Source organism: Solanum verrucosum, unplaced genomic scaffold, assembly GCF_900185275.1.
Source record: "Solanum verrucosum unplaced genomic scaffold, falcon-dt-bn FXZP01000060.1, whole genome shotgun sequence".
Classification (NCBI taxonomy): domain Eukaryota; kingdom Viridiplantae; phylum Streptophyta; class Magnoliopsida; order Solanales; family Solanaceae; genus Solanum; species Solanum verrucosum.
In genome coordinates, this window is record NW_026020129.1 from 5,517,251 (window position 1) to 5,537,418 (window position 20,168).

Consider the following 20,168-nt stretch of genomic DNA (forward strand, 5'->3'; position numbering starts at 1 on the left):
ATATTTTATATGTTTTAATTTACTCTGTCTTTTGTAGGAATACTAATTTTCTATACAAATTTTGATTTCGTAAAAAAAATTGATTTTTTTATTGTGTTTTTATTATTATATTTATTTATTATAATTTTTAAAAAACTAATTAAATATTTATCAGAATTATGAAAAATGATACATACAAAAGTTATGAATAATATTTAAGATTCGAAGTTACAAATAAGATGAAGAGACATGAATTATAAATCATTCAAATGTACAATTCTATTAGACATCAAATGCATAAATAATTACCCATTGATTTTATTTGTAAGGGGTGAAAAAACAAAAAATGAACAAAAAATATAATAATTGGTGATGACTGCATAAAACAACGAAGAATAGCGATGAAAATAGATTGTTACATACGTAAAAAAAATGGTATTATGAAATTCATATTATATTTTTCAATTAATTTTTTGCAAGTATAATAAAAATGAATCTCCTAATCATCATAAAATGAGATAATTATATTAATTGTGCTTCATAACAAAAAAAAAGTAGAATAGTAAATGACCAAATGATTTGCATGCATTGACAACAAATGTAGCTAAATTATTTATACAAACCAAAATTTAAAAAATTCTAGCAAAACTAGTGCAGTTACTAATACAAGTCAAAATAAAAAATAATATCTAATTATGCTTCATTTTTTTCCTTGTACCATTTTTCCTTGCAAGTAGATCCGCCATCATATTTTGCTTCATATGTCAAACTCTTCATCATATGCTACCAATTGAATAAAAAAATTATATGAATATATAAAATATATATACCAAGTAAAAACAATTATATCAAAAGAAAAAAATTTAAACTATATGTAATATATATGTATATTATTTTTCCAATAGTACTAACATTACTAAATAATAATCATCTCTTGAAATCTAACAAATATTATAAGCAAATTACATTATATTCCGAAAACTGACTATTAGAAAGAACAATTGCATACTGACAACACAATGTTCATTATTATAAAGGTTTTTTTGTTTATCATACTTGTTTGGTGAATGATAATACATACACAAATAAAATATTAAGAAAGTATGTCCAAGTACATAAAAATAAAAATAAACATTTGAGAATGAAATGTATCTTACCTTCTTGTACTTCTTTTTTTTGTTACATGTTAGTTAATTCACTAACAAATATGATGAAGAAGAGACAGGATAATCTTGAATGTGAATCTTTATGAAACTAAATATGAATTTATAGGCAAAATAGAGGAATACCATAAGACATCATAAACTTACAAATTTTAAGTTTGAAAGTTATGGACATAAAAATTATGAGAATTATGAATAATATTAAAAGTAAAAATTAAAGATGTGTAAGTCATGACTAATAACTCCTTGTGAATAAATTAAATAACAAAGAAAAAAATACTTAAATATAAAAAACTATTATCATTTTATGATTAGAAGTGAGGCAAACAAATAAAAAAAAAGAATGTAAAGAGTTTTTGTTGTAATTTACTTTGACAATACATTAATTAATTAAAATAAGAAAAAATGTCCAAAAAAAGAGAAAAAAGATAAATACAAATAGAGGTCATAGAGAGGTGCCACATCACCTTATTTATGTTTGCCTTTATTATATGTACATATATTTGAGTTTATTTAAGTTTTGTGTACACTTTACGTATCTTGTTTTTTCCCCTCTTAATGTAGGGGATAAACCTTAAAGTCACTAACAGTAAACATTGATTTCATGGCTAACACAATCAAATTGGTTGAGGAAAAGGACCTCTAGTGACCAAGCACTCCCACCTTCAAAAGTGTAGATCGAAAGAATTTCCAGGTTATATATTAAGGATACAACTGGAAGCATCCTTGACTTTGTTGTTCAAAGTAACAGCTTGCCAAGTGGGAGAATGAGGACCGTCGGATCGAGGGCATGAAAGCTATAACATAGAGTTGGAGGCCTTATTTCTGGGACATCCATTAATCGGTTTCATTCCGACAGTCGAGATGGTTAGCTTGGGCGCTAATGGTTTTTTAATTTTAAGTCACTTGTTGTTCAGTTACTACTGGAAAATAAAGAACAATATTTTAATCTGAGAGCTAAAAACAACAACTCACTAAATTAACTTAAATCTGAATTAAGATTCAGATCAAATCTTTACCAAAATAAAATTTCCATTCTAAGTTCATGAATTTCATTGTGCATCTTATTATATGGTTTATTAGCTAGTGAAATTGAAGTTTTCTTTTTTCAAATGATAGCATAATTGAAAAAATAGGCAAATGTCCTAATATGGGAATAATTAGATGGGGAAAATTGTATGGTTGTCTACCACTTAGAGTAGAAAAGATGAAACCTTTTTTGGCCAACATTAAATCTTAGCATAATGTGCAAAATAATACTTAGGTAAGAAAAAAGATAGTGATGAATCATAGTTTTGATTGATTATTTATTGATTTCTGTTACATCTTTTATTTGTTGGTTGGGTAGGTAGGTACAAAAGTACAGTGACATTAACATAGAACAGCACATAGTTTTGAGTTGTGATTATTGTTGTACTGCTTTATTTTACTCAAATTTTCCCACAAAAAGAAACTCACCAGTTGTTCTATTATTTTATTGCTCAGCATTTGAAATTTGTTGACTCGACTAATTTAACTTTGCTTGAATAGATCATTATTTCCAGGCCCTATATTAGGAAATTTCATTGGATATATTGTTGTTATTAGTGCTCGAGTAGGCCACTAAGGTAGTAGAGCGTCCCAACCAAAACGTTTTGTATTTCTAGAGTTCGAACTCAAAAGTTTTAGTAGGCATTTGGCCATAATATTTGAGAGCTTGATTTCAAATCAACGTTTATTTATAAAATCTGCATAAGTTTATATTTTATATAATAAAAAAATACTCATAATTTTAAATTTTATATATAAAAAAAAAACTCATATTCGACATGAAGAGAATGTCCAAACCATTTGGGAGGATTTTATCAAATAATAGCTAATTAGTACTATTATTGATTTATTGGACCAATGAATCTTTATAAATTTTTATATATTTAAAAGTTTGTAATAATATATAATCGCAAATATTTATTTATAAAAAAACATAAATATATATAATTTACTAATTCTACGCTTTAGAATATTTTAAGAGCAACTTTCACATATAGCAAACATTAAAAACATATTTGTATGTTATAGTTATAGTTTGCATAATTGCACTCCATAGCAAATTTTATGTTTGTTATGGAGCTTTTGATTTGTATAATTCGCTACAAACATCCTATTTTAAACAAATTATTCAGTTTTGTATAAATTCATTTATACATTGTAATTTGTATAATAAGATATGTATTTGTATAATTATAAGTGTATAGGACAAAAATATATGTATTTGTATTTGTATTTGTATATACACTTTTATCTCACTTTATACAAACAAAAACGTGTTTTATACTGAAATGTATAAAATAGCTAATTGTATATCGAATCAGATGGCAAAAAAAGGGGATGTTTTCTGCAAATTACATTAAAATAAACTATGAGTATAACATTTAATTTGAATTAATAGTTTGTTGTTTCATACAATTTTCCCAAACAACTTTCACATATAGTAAACATAAAAATCATATTTGTATGTTATAGCTATTGTTTGCATAATTGCGCTCCATAGCAAATTGTATATATTAACACCTTCTTTTAGTATTTCAAAAATCTTAATATTTTCAAATTCTAACTCTTTTTTCTACATTTCTTTTGCGATGCCTATTTTATTAATTTTACAATGCAAAACCACTTTTATGCTATGAAAATTTAATATTGTAAATGTGTTTCTCTAATCCTACATGTCAATTCATATTTTTCCTTAAAATCTAGTTCAAAGGATATAAACTTTTACATAGTATAACATATAAGAATAGTCTCGCTCTCTAGTCAATTAATTCATCTAATCTTTTGACTAGGAGAAACATGTGTCATAAGTGAACGATGGCATGTGTTTTCTAATCACTACAACGAGGCTGGTCCATCTTTTAGTGGACTAAACTGACCAGGAGAAACATGTGTTATAAGTGAACGATGACATGAGTTTTCTAATCACTACAACGAGGTTGGTCCATCTTTTAGTAGACTAAACTCAGGTACATAAACATATAAGAATAGTCTTGTTCTTCAAGTGGAAAATCCGCTAATTATACGACTAAGAGAAAACGTGGCATGTTAGAATTGAATATACGACTAAGAGAAAATGTGTCATGTTAGAATTGAATATACGACTAAGAGAAAATGTGTCATGTTAGAATCGAATAGTCAAACTTATTCTCTAATCACCACGATGAGGTTGGTCCCAAATTTAGTAGACTAAAGGGTGACAAAAGTTGGAACTACTTTTTTTAGTAAGCATCTGGAAATGGATAATAGAACGAATCAATTCTTTGGAAAAGACTACTACTTTTTTAGTTGGAAATCAAGCACAATAACAATATAACCAGTGTAGTCCTACAAAATAGTATCGGGGGAAAGTAAAGTATAAGCACACCTTACCTTACTCCTACCTAAGAGTCAGAGACTGTTTCCAATAGACCTCAACTTTAGAAAAAACAGTCCAAAAATAAGTAACAAAAGTGAAAACATAACAAAACATACTGAGCAGTAAAACAAAATAATACGATAGTCAAAACACAAGAATCAATGGAAAGCAGCAGAAATCGAAGGAGAAGAAAAGTTTAAATAAATTAAATTACCAAGATAAAAAAAAATTAGGGATTACAAATGTTCAAAATTCAACTTTGTAGCTAGTGGAAACAACTATTAAATTTGCTCCCAAACATACATATCACTCTAATGAACTCTTGCTTTGCTTCATTATTTGGAGAAAAAAGGTCTCCAAAAATCACACATCAAAGGAAAAAATAACTAAAATTGCTCTACATGAGAACTTGCACTATCTGTTGTATGCCATATTTGAGGAAAAAAACCTTCATATCTCTGCCTGGAAATCTTACCTTCCCACTTCAGAATTCTCAGGTTTCTCTATATACTCAAATATTGGCACGAATCAATTGTCGTTTGGCGTGCTTTGGTCTTCATCACCTTCAACAACATATTGTTTGACAGCAACAAAGATTTTCTCAGGCACCAAGGGTCCATCTTCATGATCTAATAATTTAGTGTCCCATCTCAGGCCCGCGGCGATTTTCCTAACCTTGTTCAAGACTTCAACTCCATCTCGAAGAATGACCGCACCTTCAGGACGCAGAACACGGTCCATTTCTAGGAGAATATCTTCAAATTCACACCTAATCCACAATCATATAGCTTTAAGTATCAGTATCGCTTTTTTTTAATCTTTTCTGTGCAATATATCCGACTAATAGATATAGCTATAGATCCCTCAATATATAAAATGAGAGCAAAGATCCAATTCTTTAAAGAGTTTAAGAACACTTACTTGTCCTGGTACAGAGTGAACAAGCGATTAGCATGAAGAAGGTCATACGTTCTCGGGTATGTAGAGAAGCCTTCACACCTGAATGGAGAAAAAATTCAAGATCTCGACTATTACCCGTGGAAAACAATAACAGAAGAATGACAACTGCCAAAACATGCATAATATCTCCAATATGAAACCTTAAATTTTCCTCAAACATGCAAATAACAGTAGCTCTTGGATGTTTCATTTGAATCTTCTCATTAGATGCTATAGCTGTTCAGTAAATAAAGGGAAGAAGGTTCTGGAATTCTTGGAAACAAGGGTAGGTGGATAGGCCCGCTGAAATCCCCAACTAAGTAAACTAGCAAAATGGTTTACAATTTGAAAAAAAATATAGTTGATAAGAAACCATTAGCGATACATACCAGTCATGGTATATGCCAATTAAGCCCCTCTCATATACGACACCAAGAGTGTTTTCAGCAATAGTTGGCACAACATTCATCACCCACAGTTTAGGAGAGTCTAGTGCTGCTGCAAATCCTCCAAGTCCGGCATTCATGTCCATTATGTTGTGGTATCTAGTGGTGCCAAGTAGGCTAATGCTCCTCTTGTAAGAAGTGACGTGTTTCTTCCAAAGCTTATTATCCTCTTGATAAGACTCAACTGTTACCCCAGGAACCATTTCATTGGCTATACGTGGGGGAACTGCAAAAAGCCTAGCAGGAAACTTCTTCAATTCTCCTCCAGCTACTTCATCAGAATTCTTGACATCGGGGTAGGGGGTTATGCATGCATCCATCTTCTTATACCTGAATCACCAATTTATACAAAGTGGAAAGATTAACACAAATTAACACTCGGATAATTGGATAACAATCTAGCTTTCAATATTTATGGTGATGACCCAAAGGACCCAAGGTAATGTTATAGTCATGAAACACAGGAAAAACCAAGTCACAGATAAGCATGAAATATTTTCTCCAACACTTGTCATAACTCGTGAGTGGCTCTCACCTTTTTCTTTTTTTGCAACCTGCATTCCATCTTATTCTCTAATTAACTCTGATTTAACACTTAAGTTAACAAGTGAAAGGAAAAGATCCACCGATAATTGTACATCTTTATTAATGTTGTTGGTTGAATACTATTACCTGAATTTTGTCAAAGCAGAAAGTCACATCAATGTTCATAGGGAGGCACTTACCCTTGAAAACATATATATAGCATAGTGATAAAGTGATTATTTGCTTGGTGAAAGACAAATTAAAAATCGTAAGACCTCTTATACTGGCTGGTCGTTTATCAACAGGCTACTTTTATGCAGTACCTCAACAGACATCAATATACTGACTTTCAAACAGGTCTTGTAAAATCTACAAAGCTAGAAGGATAAAAGGGCAGTACCTCAACAGACATCAATATACTGACTTTCAAACAGGTCTTGTAAAATCTACAAAGCTAGAAGGATAAAAGGGGTTTGCACAGTTGCTACAGAAACCAACTATTTCTCTATATCAACCTATTGTATATGTGAAGCATGGTCCCTGAAAACGTGCTTGAGTTAATACCTAAATAATCAGTGTTGCAAAGGTGCGCTTGAGCCCTGAAGCGAGGCTCAAAATGTGTTGAACAATTCACCTCGCTCAATGTGCGCTACAGTCCTCATCAAGGTTCTAAGGCATACTTTTCCTTGCCAATGAGCCGCTTCTGAAGACAAAGCTAGAAGGATAAAAGGGGTTTGCACAGTTGCTACAGAAACCAACTATTTCTCTATATCAACCTATTGTATATGTGAAGCATGGTCCCTGAAAACGTGCTTGAGTTAATACCTAAATAATCAGTGTTGCAAAGGTGCGCTTGAGCCCTGAAGCGAGGCTCAAAATGTGTTGAACAATTCACCTCGCTCAATGTGCGCTACAGTCCTCATCAAGGTTCTAAGGCATACTTTTCCTTGCCAATGAGCCGCTTCTGAAGACTAACCCCTCAGCAATTGATATTTCACTTTATCGTAAAAAAATAAATCAACTTCTTTGTTCATATATTTGTCATTCATGCTTATAACTATTAGTCTTGGCATAAATATATATTTGTATTTTTTTCTCCCTTTGTGCCTTTTTGCAATAAAGCTCACACCCAACAGACCTTAGAGCTTTTTTGCGCATTTTGCTTTTGATAACACTTATACATTGCATGAGTTGCACCTCTTGTGAGGAAACCACAATAAAACTAGAGACATTAACAGTTTGGACTCAGAAGCAACAAATTATCTTGTACCTTTCACAACAAAACACAGTGAAGATGGTCTCTGGAGTATAAATAAAAGTAATTTGACAAGTAGGCTCTAGTAACTCACCAGACATTATCAGCATCCTTTGTTTGACATATGTTGGCGGATGTTCTTCTGCATGATTTTCCATTTATGTTTTTCCTCCATATAGCTACATCACCTTTTTCGTATTTCTTCTCCCAGCAAAGAAGCTCAGCATACTCTTCAATCCTTCTTTGCTCGGCTCTACAATTCTCCTTGGTCCTGTTCCAGACTCTGTGATAGGTCTTCCAATTGAGTGGAGGACCAGACAGAATCCAGTATCCACCAGGTCTCAGAACTCGATCAACTTCCATCATGTACATGCCCTCTGCACATACAAGACAATTATCAGCAAGCTAGAAAATTCACCATTTAAAGTCAAAAGTCATCGCTGACAATTTTAATTTTCTTAGGATAAACTAAAAGTCTCACTACTTACAATTATTCTTGAGAAGAACTAATTTACAGCATCTAATTTTATTTATTGTACATGATTTCCAAAGGATCTTTCCTCTTACACATAGGAATTTACTGTTTTAATGGAATTCTATTATGCTATAGGCTCAACCAAAATCTCTGTCAAATTTTTTCCTTGTGAATTGATCTCCAGTACTCGGTATGCTATAGGCTCCGGATGGCACTTAAAGAACAATACAAAGGGCAAGTACAACACGAAAAACATTTAAGAAAGTGCGAAAGTTTTAGAAAGGTTCTTATCTATCACTAAATCTTGTACAGTATTTTTTTTTTTTGATGACAAGGGAAATCCACAGCGTAAAACCCCCGCTCCTTTGCAATAGCTCGCAAACCACATAGGAGAGGTAACCCGCACTAGGCAAGCCCGGTGCGACGAGCTAGACCCAGAAGGCAAACCCCTTGCTTTCGTTGGCAAGGGGTTTCGAACTTGAGACCTCCAACATGGAAGTCCCAAGCCCAAACCATTGGGCCACCCCGAAGGGTTCTTGTACAGTATTTATCAACAGTGATCCTCTTAAATGGTTAATTCCCCCTTTACAATTATGTACCAAAGCAGGTTGAAGTTATATAACATTTCCGCACTTTATCTGTAGCATATAGAAACCACAAATTTATTAATACGGACCAACGGATTTGACATCATTTCTGCAAAGAATGAAATATATTACACCAAACAATACCATCCAAAACATTGCAGCAACATCAAAACATCTCTTTATAAAAACCTCTTTTATTTTTGATGAAACCTCTCTTTATAAAAACTTAGCAGGCTAAGGCATTTCCTTTGAATAAATAAACAGTTCCATTAATATACACCAAGATGATGACACTATAGAGTTAGTAGACAAAGGCTTATCTTCCCTATGGCAATCAACGCATAGTTCATTACTTCCTCCCTCCTTCTCCCTCCCCGGATATCAGAATCTTAATGAAATTCTTTAGTAATTCCCTCAGCCTGTTTCCATCTCAAGGTTGACAGTTAACATTCTATTCTACTCAAGCTTACTCAGAGCAGTAACCAAATACCACAAAGATGCCACATGGATGAAGAACTCTACCTTCAAATATAACTCATAAAATCAAATAGTCAACAGGTTTTGGGAAGTAGATGTAAGTCAAAAGATATGCCACTAGCTCAAATATGTAATTAAAAAAAAAAAGGATATCCAAATGTTCACTGGTGACTGGATAATATTTTATCTAAATTGGAAAAGAATTGCAGTCCCTATTAAAGGTGACATAATATATTCAATATCAGAGTAGAAATGCCCATTATGGAGTCAAACATACTTCCAGAGTCATCAGCACCTATACTGTTGCCATTGTTTTCTTTTTTCCTGAAGTGTACTGTTTCCAAAAGGTTCTATAGATCTTAAATCCGTCTAACAGAATAGATTACAAGATCGAAAAATGGCCAACATCAGAAAATTCGGTAAGATTGTTAATTTATAGCTTGTGGATATACCTTTTGATGCCCAGGGAATCAGACACCGAGAACAATGAGACATGTCAAATGATCTTGATGGGTATGGAAGGCTTATGGAACCAAGAACTCCAATAACAGCAGGTACACCTCGCTCCAAAGCAAATTGCACTTGTGCTTCATGATTGTCCTTAGGTGCAAATGACATTGCCAGAATATTTCTCTTCAGCAAGTAAGCACCCCAGCTAGCAACCTTATCAACATGATGTGAATGCAACAAGTTGTCAGAATCCAAGAAAACAGACCACTATGCAAACGCATGATACTTAATGGAAAATTACAAGCACTACTGCCTTTTTCCTGTAGAATGTATTTAATTAAAATAAGAAGAAAAAAAAAAAGTGTGTGTGTGTGTGTTTGGGGGGGGGGGGGGGGGGGGGGTGTAACTCAACAACATCATGAGAAGAACTCACAGCTATTCCTGGCCATAATGTATTAAATCAATTGGAATAGTATCCTTCCGAGCAACTTATCAGGGAGAAAAAGTATTCTCACAGGAAGAAGCATTTAGACAGTCAATTCAATTACCGTAGTGATTAAAATATCCCATTCTCTTTCAATAGCATAACCATTATAAAAGCACTATTACAAGTACATGTGAACTACTCAAGTATTGATATGTTAATAGAGGTTTTTAAAGATGTGTTAGAGGGGCCTTAGAAAATGCAGTTTTGCTCATTCACAAAAACGTGTTTAACATGTTTGTGAAACTTGTTTAGACATGAATCAGGTAAATTCTCCCTTTTCCATATATAAAATGTAACTGCTGAGAATAATCAGCATCATGGAGATGGCTTTCTTAATAGAAGTAAATAGTAAAAAAAGAAGTTGTCGTTAGAGTGGAGATATCTGCAGCTACAACTGATACAATAGATAAAATATTGAATGACTCCACACACTAGAAGCATTCTAGTAATATATCCCAGTAGCTTCCCCTCTGTAGGAGTTATTGAGGATTCGGATACATGTTAACTTCCAAATTATACCTCAGAGTTTCTAGAACTCACACTTCTCCAGCTTGCCCCAGCTCGCTAGTAAAAATTCAAAAAAGGGAAAGGAGGAAAATAGAAAAAGAAAACATACCCCACAACCAGTGTCAAGAGCAGTTCGTATCATGCCACTTCCAATTGGAACCACGGAAGCAAGTTCATCAATATATGCATCTGCTCCTCTAGGGAACATTGTACCTCCTCCTGGAAATTTGAAAACGTTTCCCTGAAACTGTACCCAGTTCTGGACAGCCTTCTCCACTGTCAAGTGTTTGTAAGGAACATTAGCATAGTAGGCATAATCACGGCTTTTTGGCCATGGAAATGGAGTTGTGTATCCTTTGGGTGCTAGAATCAGACAACGAAGCTTTTCATCATCTGGAGGGCAATGCCTTTCTCTATATATCATATCTTCCCGTGGGAATTTCATAGCTCGGTCTTGTTCATGGCAGGGAGTATAGTCAGTGTATTTAGCTTCACATGATTTGAATCTTTTAGTTGTTAGTTCTGAAGTTTCAACCGTTTCCACATAATTATGGTGTGACTCAAAATCCAGAGTGGTTTGTGGAAAAACATTGCAGTCAGCAGTTTGCTCAGTCACTTGTAGTGCTAATTTATCTCCCTTTCCGGATCCACTTTTCTGCCAAATTCCTATTAGATAACAGAAACAGCAAAGACCAATTACAATTAATATAGAGATCGGTCTCCGTGTTCTGTTGATTGGTCCGTGATACTTGGATGCCATTATGTGCTCGCGGCAGCACCAGAAGTTCCCTGTAGCATAAAGAAATTAGAATCTCGAGCAATTGCCAGGATACAAAAGTTACTTTTCTTCTAAAAATAAGTTTCATATAAGCATCTCAAGCCAGGAAAACAGTAGCTTCATATCCACAAGGGCTCATGATAGAGGCAACTCATTGGTTCTTGACAGTAAAACAGTAACAGCTTAACTAAAATTCTCAAAGGATGCAGACACAGACAAACCTGATATAATCTAATTGCACAAATGGAGGAATTCATACTAGACATTCAATTTAATCTTTATATTAGAACATAAATGCCTCTTTAACTTCGTCGCTTTACTTCGTGAGCATGACAACAGTTTGGTGGGATGACTTCTCAGACTGAAGTCAGAGATCTCATCAAAGATCTTCAGAGAATAATACATTACCACGAAACCAACTTCTGATTGAAAACCAAAGAGCGCGAAAAAAAGGAAATTTACAAAAGATCTTTTGACAAAAACTAACAATTGAGGAGACAAAACAGTTAGTGCATCGAGTGATCAGCAGATACAAATAATTAACTAAGTTCTCTTATGTCTAAAATAAGAAATGACCAGTCACAGATCTTGGATAAGCATTGCTCTACAAAGTTAAAGAAAACAAAAAGGGTAGACAAAATGATCAACTAACAAAAACTCAGTGTCTTCATACTAGGACACAGATCTTCATTAACATGTCACTTACTTCATACAACAGTTTCCTTGGGATGAATATTCAGTCCAACATATCATCAAAGAAACTACATCACCCTAATTCTGACTACTCTTTGAAAACTAAAAAAAGAAATCAGAAAAAGAGCAAATCTAAAAACTTAAAAGATAACACAGAAAGTGCATCTAATAACTAACAGATTAACAAAATGAAAACAAGAACCACAAATACCTAATCTCACAGAAATAAACCCTTTTCAGACCAAATCACACCCATAAATCCACAAAATTCAAGAAAACAAATGGGTACACAAAAAAGATTAAAACTTTATCAAACACCCAAGAAACTGAAACAATAAACTTTAGATCAGCACTACACAAATCCCCAAAAAACCCTTGCAGCAAATCCCAAAATTGAAAAAGATCAAGACTTTAGCTGATTACCAAGTGAGAAATCTGAAGTGAAGGTTCCTCAGTCCTCACTAGACAAGTGAGAAATCTGAAACTAAGGGGTTTTTAACAGAAGAGAAGCACCCTCCACTTACTATGCTATAAATGCACTGCTTCTTGAAAAAGATAGAATTTTTTTTTAAAAAAAACAGTGGGGATGAATCAATTGAGTAGATCAGTAGAAGTAATAGTTAAAGATGAAAAATGGGTATTTGGCAATTTCACTTTTTTAGCAGTAAAAATGAAGAGATTCACCCGACAGACTCCCAACACCAGTAGAATTAAGAACGCGTTAGACTCTTGTTCTGTTTCTATTTTTGTACCTAGGAATTGAACTGTCAGCCAAGCGGATGATTACAAAGCGACCAAGTTCGTTTTTAAAATATTTACTATCTCTTCGTTTTAATTTATGTGATGTGATTTAATTTGATACAAAATTTAAGAAAAATAGATCTTTAGAACTTGCGGTATAAAATTAGTTAGATATTTGTGGAGCAGGTAGACATTTTAAAAATAAATTGTTATTAAATATAGAAATGTGTCTGATTTTTGAGACCTGGAAAGAAAAATGTGTTGTATGAATTGGGACGAAAGAAATATTATTTTTTAGAATAAGAAAAAACGAGATAGGAAAAATTTTAAGATTTTTATTTGAATTTTTTGTTCCTTTTTAAAGATTTGAACCATACAAGGCAAAATTGAATCATAAGTACAGTTTAAGGGTAGATTTACTAGATTTCGTCAAAATCACTAATATTTTAACATATATGAAATATTTGAAAGCTTTTTTAAAAATAAATAAATATAACAAGGTGGTAAGTAGATAATTTAAAAAGCAGAGAAATGAGACTTTTAAGTTGATTGAATTTTCTATTTTATTTGATTTTTCTAAAAAATTATTTTAAAATTGAGAATTTTTTTTTTCTTGTAACTATTCAATTAAAATAAAATATTGCAACTATAACATACACTTTATTTTATTAGGACAGGTAGCAGATCATTTTGGATTAAAAAATGGGTTACCTTATGTAATTTTTTATTTATTTATTTTTCCTTATGTAATTCCAATTTACTATTTAACGAGACAAAAATATATTCAAAATTAATTTTTAATAGACAATTAAATTATTTAATTTCGCATAGCTCAATAATAATCTTGATCATTTTTTGTATCTTCTATTCTCTTTTAAACACAAGAAATTGCTACCCTCATTTTCATTTTTTACCTTAGATAAAAAGAACTTTTGGTAAGTTAATTTTACTTTGGTAACACAATTATTTTACATATATTTATTTATTCAAGAGTGAAAATTAATTACTCAAGATACAAGATTCCACTATATATATATATATATATATATATATATTTTTATTTTTTTAAAAAAAAAAAGAGGTACGTATTGGCATATTAGTCTACATCGTACCAAATCTAATTTTTCAAAAGATCTACTAATTAATGCCCATTTTATTCATAAATAGGCTAACGTGATAGGAGCATTACAAAGAATTTAGATCCATCTGTTTTTAGATCTGTCAAAATTTTATTTATGTAATATATGACCGACAACAATTATATGTTTATCTCTAAAAATGGAATGTTAGATCCTATGCAGATAACTTTAATAATAACATGTTGATGCCTAATTTTTTTTAAAAAATGTTGATGCTTTACTACTAAATTAGGTAAAATTGTAATAAAAAATACAATCATAGATTTAAAAGTTATTTAAAATAGTTTTTTTTTTATATCTACGATACTATCATGATTCATGAATTTCAGTATTCTAATTTTTTGACTCAGCTTAAATTCGAAATTATGACACTAAGTTAAAAGCTAGCTGCTACATAGCTTTATTATTAATCTTATCTATTATTTTAATCCACCAGCTTTAAGCAACTATAAAGATATATCAAGATCAGTTCATTAATTGCATGTGTGTCAAAAATAATAATTCAATTTAGATGCAGCATAAAAGGACTCATGAAATTCTTACGGAAGTTTACTCCGTATATATAAGGTTAAAATTATTTTTTATATGTAAAATAGATATCAATTCTCTTGATTTCTTTGTATGTTTATTTTTTTTATATATATATTTTAATTTTTTTAATAAAAAGTCTGACTCCGCCACTACTCCACACAGATATTTAACCTAGGTGGAATAAGAGTTTTAAAAGAAACAAAACATAATAAAGGCACTTACTTATTATGGACCGTTGTTGGGGGGTAGATCTGAATGTGACATACTATCAAGTGTGCCATTACATAAATCACAGTCACATTCTGCCGACACTACTCCATTCCAAAAAGTCATTATTTTATCGACCGGAAGTCTCAAATTCCAAGTTTGAGCTTTAGGTATGAAAAAGAATTTGTTAGATGTGTTACCCCAGAAATGAGTCATGCAATGTGTGAATCTAAATTAGTAGGGCTTCAATGCAGATATCGAACACAACCTGATTTGACTCTAGAGTTCAATTATATTATAGAACTTTATGGAAGTAGAAATATTTGAGAAACAAAATAAATCAGAGGCCAAAGCATACAACATTTATTTTCATTCTCATGTCAAGTGGGGTTTAGCCCAATCTAAAACCACACTAATTATTGAGCTAGCTGGCAAAATTGTCCATCAAAGTCAAGGTCCATTATATGAAGTCTACGAAGAGAACCATCATAGTATCTAATCATAAATCAAACACAATGTGATACAGAAATGTGACAGAAATAAAGCACATTTAAAGGACCATGAAGCTTCCACATGAATTATGTTACTGACAAAATTCTTGTGTTTTCTGATGCAGACAGACTAATAATTAGATTTACAAGGCTAATTCCGAGATGTGTATCATGCACCTAAGCGCGACACTGGGAACTGCATTTTGCCAGATGAATGGTACTACTATACAACAATCTAAAAACACGCGGACAAGATTGTAGGATTAAAGCTCAGCATTTCACAGGCTCCTTGGCCTTCCATGGCCAGTTTTTTTGCTGAGGAGAGAGATCTGTATGTTGACCTGATGCTAGCCTGATTTCCTTGGCCTTCTTCCTCTTGCCCGAAGAGCTTAAAGAACCCTCAACTAGAAAAAAACAGAAAGACTAAAGTCCGTCAGTTTCCACTTTTGAGGTATTGAGAGCCAAAATTCTACAGGAAGACGTGCAGTTAAATTTTCTACAAAAACTTTAGAAGCAGAAAACATCGAAAAAGAAAAACAACAAAAAATTTTAGAAACCAATTAAACTTCACTTCACAGCATCACAAGTAGTGTACACAGTTCAGCCATGAAAAATATGTTTCTTAATAACTAATTCCAACTTTTAAACAGGAAAACAAGTGTCTCTGACAGACATACATAGGACTGTAGGAGAAAAAATTGCTAATATGTGTTTCAATCGACATGGACATTATCAACATGAAATTGTGTTAATTTTTGTTGAATGCAGAAAGTTTTAATGCAAATGATGATGTGTGGTGGTAAGACTCGAACCCAAGACCTTTGCATGTTTTGATACCATGATAAAGAAATGGATTTTACGCACTCAACCCCAAAACCTAACTCATGAGGTAGGATTCAATCAACAGCAACAGCTGTTTTAACTCAAGATGAAGGCAGAAAAATGTCTTCCATACCTTGCCACTCCCAGACCACCTTACATTCACCTTTGACCATCTTAGGATATCTCTCTAGACGAGAGTCTTCTTGAACCAGCTGCTCAACCTACAAAATATAGAGTAGTATTGTTGTAAAAGATAGAACCTTACACTATTTTCTTCTTTTTTCCCAATCAAGAACATTACACTAAAGCATTCCAACTAGGCATAGGTAAAGTATGAAGCATAGTACCATCCCTAAACCAAAAAAATGCAGGAGAAAAACCGCAAGAGAAGGGGGGACATGAGCACCTTTTTCCATAACATTGGATCTTTTCTTTCCTTGGGCGAAAGAAGATGATCACGTAACAGTGATGCCACCACCCAAGGTTCATGCTCGCCAGTCATACTTCTTGCACTCACTGCCTTCTCTTCAAGAACATCACAAGCCTATCATATCAAGAGAGATCAACAAATCCGAAAATCAACCCAACTGGCAAAAAATAAGACTAGTGACTTACATACTATGCAACTTGGGATGGACAGAATATTTTTTAAAAATTTATCAGTGTTGGTACTTTTTTTTTAAAAAAAAATTCTTCCTTTTCCTGATAAGCACTCTAGGTCCCTACCTAAGAGTATCCCCTCTGTCATAAATTCATTGTCTTGTTATGTTCGTGACGTCTACTTGATCAACTTCCATATAAAACTCAGAAGACCATTATATTATTTGAGGCCTAACCATCTGAGCTAGGGTGAACCATGAACCAGCTCAAAACTTGGGAATTTTGGGCGATCTAGAAAGAATGCATCCTAGGCTCAAGCTTAAAGAGACAAAATTAAGAGGTCTAAACCTAATACTGTAACTTAGTCTACTTGGTAAGAAGAAGTTGCTTTAAAAGAAGCATTATCATTCTTCTTTATTAATGTGTTCCCCAGACAACTTGACCACACATCAACTAATACCAGGAGATTGTCCAAATCACAAGCATAGGTAGTCAAGACAATCCAGCTTACATGGTTGGAGCAAATAGCCTAACACCAAGTACTTAGTTTGGTTTCAAACCTAGGATCTTCAATTGCTACACCCATGCCTCAACACAGGCCGATCATCCTTGGAGATGAAGCATTGTCATTTTATAACAATTATGAAAGAGTGCAGGTTCCTTAAATATTACACAGGCTCCTTTTATCCTCTAACTATCACATGAATCATGAGGAAATATAGATATTAATGCATATAACATCACAGCAGAACCGCAAACATGCTTAAATTAATGGAGAGGTAGATATATAGTTAGTAGTAGTGAAACTTCATCTACAAATTCATGTATGCATTATATTAACTCTACTAAGAGAATATTATTTAACTCTACTAGATTAAGAAAGCAATTTCCTTAAGTATCTACTTATTAAAGGTGTGACATTATTTGACTAAATTAATGGGCGTTGAGGTAAGCTTTGAAGTACTAAAGCAGAAGAAAAATAAAAGATGCTCAAAGGTGTAAGATGAGAGAACATTAAGAGGTCAGGCCTAATATTTACAACTGGCTGAGAGGCTTATAATTGTTGCCTAAGGCACATTTTCCCCTTAGCCGTTGAAGTGTTAGGTCTATTGACTCATTATATTTAAAGGAGGTGAATCCTAGCATATTCAAGCAGTATAACCAGTAATAAATTGACACTGAAAGTAAACAATGTCACAGAATAGATTTTCCAAGGAAAGAAAACGATGTTACAAACCTCATTATATATCTGTTCCGCTTTAACTGACAAGTAGTACCTCCGACGGAATTTTAACAATGTGAAAACGCATCCCAGGAGCTGTAAAACCCAATATTGTCAACAAGGTTTAGATGGTTATAATATAAGCTTTCAAAGGCTGCTCTTACTGTGGAGTACCAATGCACAAGCTGGAACCAATAACAAAGCATGCTCAAGAATCCACTGCTGGATGCGACAGGAAACTGGTGTATAATGCAGGACCAGCAAAGGTGGACACTTCAGCTCTTCAATTCTAGACAAAAGGTGAAAAAAACATTAATGAAAAAGAATATGATGTACTTTCATCTGCTTTCAATAAGTCACGGTTAATAAACCTGCAGAGCATACCCGTGATCATTCAGTCTTGTCTCTAAAACCTTGCGAAGTGCCTCCATTGCTCTTTTCATGGCATGAGCATAAACAGCCTCGCTCAATCCATACTCATCCATTATTTTAGATTCATTCACTTTTTCCCACAATTGGTTACCTTGAACCTAAAAGGCAAGCATCAAACTTAAGGGAAATGTTAGTGCAGTAGTTTTACCTATCCAAAAAGTAGCTTTATAATACAAACTCATTTGAGGATTTCTCTTCTTGAGTTTGGGCTGTTAAGTGTGTGCATGATTGAGAGAGAGAGAGTACACAAGATTCAAAAGAAACGCACCCAAACAGTGCCAGTGCCAGTGCATGAATATTGAGCATGTTCTTCACAAAGAAGACCTTCTACTAACTTTGACTGCATATATAATTACATTCTAGTGGTAAGCATTCAAAACCCAAAATTTAATCAACACTGAAATGTTAATAACCAAAACTAAGTAGGTGTGACTCACAAGCTTTTTAGCTGCTTCGTTTATATTTGAATCTTCAACACATAAGTTCCCAAGCCTCCGGTAGCCATGAGCACACTCTAATTTGCCTTCATGACATACTCCATTAAGTGGACAAGGCTCACAGAAGTCTATACCCAAGAGGAATCATTAAAACCCAACACAGCTATTGATATCAAAGAACAACGAAAAAGCTGGAAGTTATTTAAGATGCCAGCACTGTAGAACATAGTGTTCCACAGTTCAATTTCTAAAAATGAAGAGGATCACACGATTTTGAGATGTTCTGAGAACAAGAAAATGCAAACAGAAACACATATAAATAACATATAATAAACCACATCACTGATTAGGAATTCGCTACCAGTGTTCCACATAAAATTACTAAAGAAACTAACATCTAGCTGCATTCCCGTTGAACTAGAATACTAAACTTAACCTGAGGAATTTACCCTTCTATTACTAGTTACTACCCTGGTGCAGATACAAGACTACCGACAGATCCTCTAAACAGATATGCAGGATAGATATGCTCATAAATCATGAGCCAATTCCATCATTCTGAGTAATAAGCTTTTCAAAACTAGAGCAAGTCATGCACCAATCGAAAAACAGCCAGTCCAGTAATTGGTTTTTTCCCTGATTAAACTCTTATGAATTATGCTCCTCAATTTAAGAATTAGGTAAATTCGTGTCCCAAAAAGCAAATCGGGACTTAAAGATAATGAGTAGTTTTCTACCAAAAGCTTCCCCCCTTTCTTAGTCTCCAAACAATTGAATGTTCCTGGCACTACAACTTCCTTATTTAGCATATGGCATAAGAGAACATTAACATAATTGTAAAAAAATCAATATGACATCCAAAATTTATGAATAGTTTGATAAACTCAAATGGTTCAAAACTGTGAAAATTGTATAAGGAAGTACAGTAATTGTTAAAATCCAGCTTCAGCCTAAAATATTGAAGAAAAACACAAACTGTGAACAAGATGGACTAACCGGAGAGAGAATCGTCGAAATCGGAATTACTGTCGCAGAAAGGTTTAGGTTGGCTATTGAGATAGGTGAAAACATAGTTGCAGGAAAATGCGACGGTGGAGGCAACGACGACGACGGCGATGAACCTTGAAAACTCCGATTTAGAGGAAGGGAATAAATTTGAGGAAGGTTGTAAAGGAATACTTCTGGATGATGTAGAAGGACGAGAAGAAGAAGAGGAGGAAGTTTTGTTTTTGGTGGGTTTAGGGTTAGGGCTTCGAGAAGATGGTCGTGTTCGAGGACTGGAAGCCATTGATGAACACAATTCAAAGTTTGAACTTTAAAATATAATTAGTACATAATTTGAACTTTGCAATACATAATGTGTAGTTAGATTGCCCTTAAAAATAGTTTTTGCAGTCAAA

General features: G+C 33.2%; 2 protein-coding genes across 2 annotated transcripts; both read right to left on the bottom strand.

Annotated features, from left to right (window-relative positions):
* Positions 1 to 4,722: 4,722 nt before the first annotated feature.
* LOC125826912 (probable methyltransferase PMT14) lies at positions 4,723 to 12,856 on the bottom strand. Its single transcript, XM_049506263.1, has 7 exons — positions 12,570 to 12,856; positions 10,785 to 11,464; positions 9,684 to 9,894; positions 7,787 to 8,069; positions 5,856 to 6,242; positions 5,449 to 5,526; positions 4,723 to 5,296 (listed from the first exon to the last, which is right to left on the bottom strand). The coding sequence occupies exons 2-7, from the start codon at positions 11,433 to 11,435 to the stop codon at positions 5,056 to 5,058; spliced, it is 1,851 nt and encodes a 616-aa protein (XP_049362220.1). The 5' UTR covers positions 11,436 to 11,464; positions 12,570 to 12,856; the 3' UTR covers positions 4,723 to 5,055.
* Positions 12,857 to 15,295: 2,439 nt separating this feature from the next.
* Positions 15,296 to 20,080, bottom strand: LOC125826925 (uncharacterized). Its single transcript, XM_049506278.1, has 9 exons — positions 19,765 to 20,080; positions 18,769 to 18,896; positions 18,600 to 18,671; positions 18,284 to 18,429; positions 18,074 to 18,188; positions 17,915 to 17,995; positions 16,484 to 16,621; positions 16,211 to 16,298; positions 15,296 to 15,659 (listed from the first exon to the last, which is right to left on the bottom strand). The coding sequence occupies exons 1-9, from the start codon at positions 20,054 to 20,056 to the stop codon at positions 15,526 to 15,528; spliced, it is 1,194 nt and encodes a 397-aa protein (XP_049362235.1). The 5' UTR covers positions 20,057 to 20,080; the 3' UTR covers positions 15,296 to 15,525.
* Positions 20,081 to 20,168: the final 88 nt, after the last annotated feature.

Bases quoted from the DNA above. Each gene is read 5' to 3' on its own strand.
- LOC125826925 (XM_049506278.1), bottom strand. From the start codon at position 20,056: ATGGCTTCCAGTCCTCGAACACGACCATCTTCTCGAAGCCCTAACCCT. The intron at 17,996-18,073 runs GTACTCCACAGT...TGGGTTTTACAG, and splicing joins TGGTTCCAGCTTGTGCATTG to CTCCTGGGATGCGTTTTCAC. The intron at 16,622-17,914 runs GTTTGTAACATC...TTGATATGATAG, and splicing joins CGGAACAGATATATAATGAG to GCTTGTGATGTTCTTGAAGA.
- LOC125826912 (XM_049506263.1), bottom strand. From the start codon at position 11,435: ATGGCATCCAAGTATCACGGACCAATCAACAGAACACGGAGACCGATC. The intron at 8,070-9,683 runs GTATATCCACAA...TTGTATGTGCAG, and splicing joins GATTCCCTGGGCATCAAAAG to AGGGCATGTACATGATGGAA. The intron at 5,527-5,855 runs GTATGTATCGCT...TTCTCCATTCAG, and splicing joins ATTGGCATATACCATGACTG to GTGTGAAGGCTTCTCTACAT.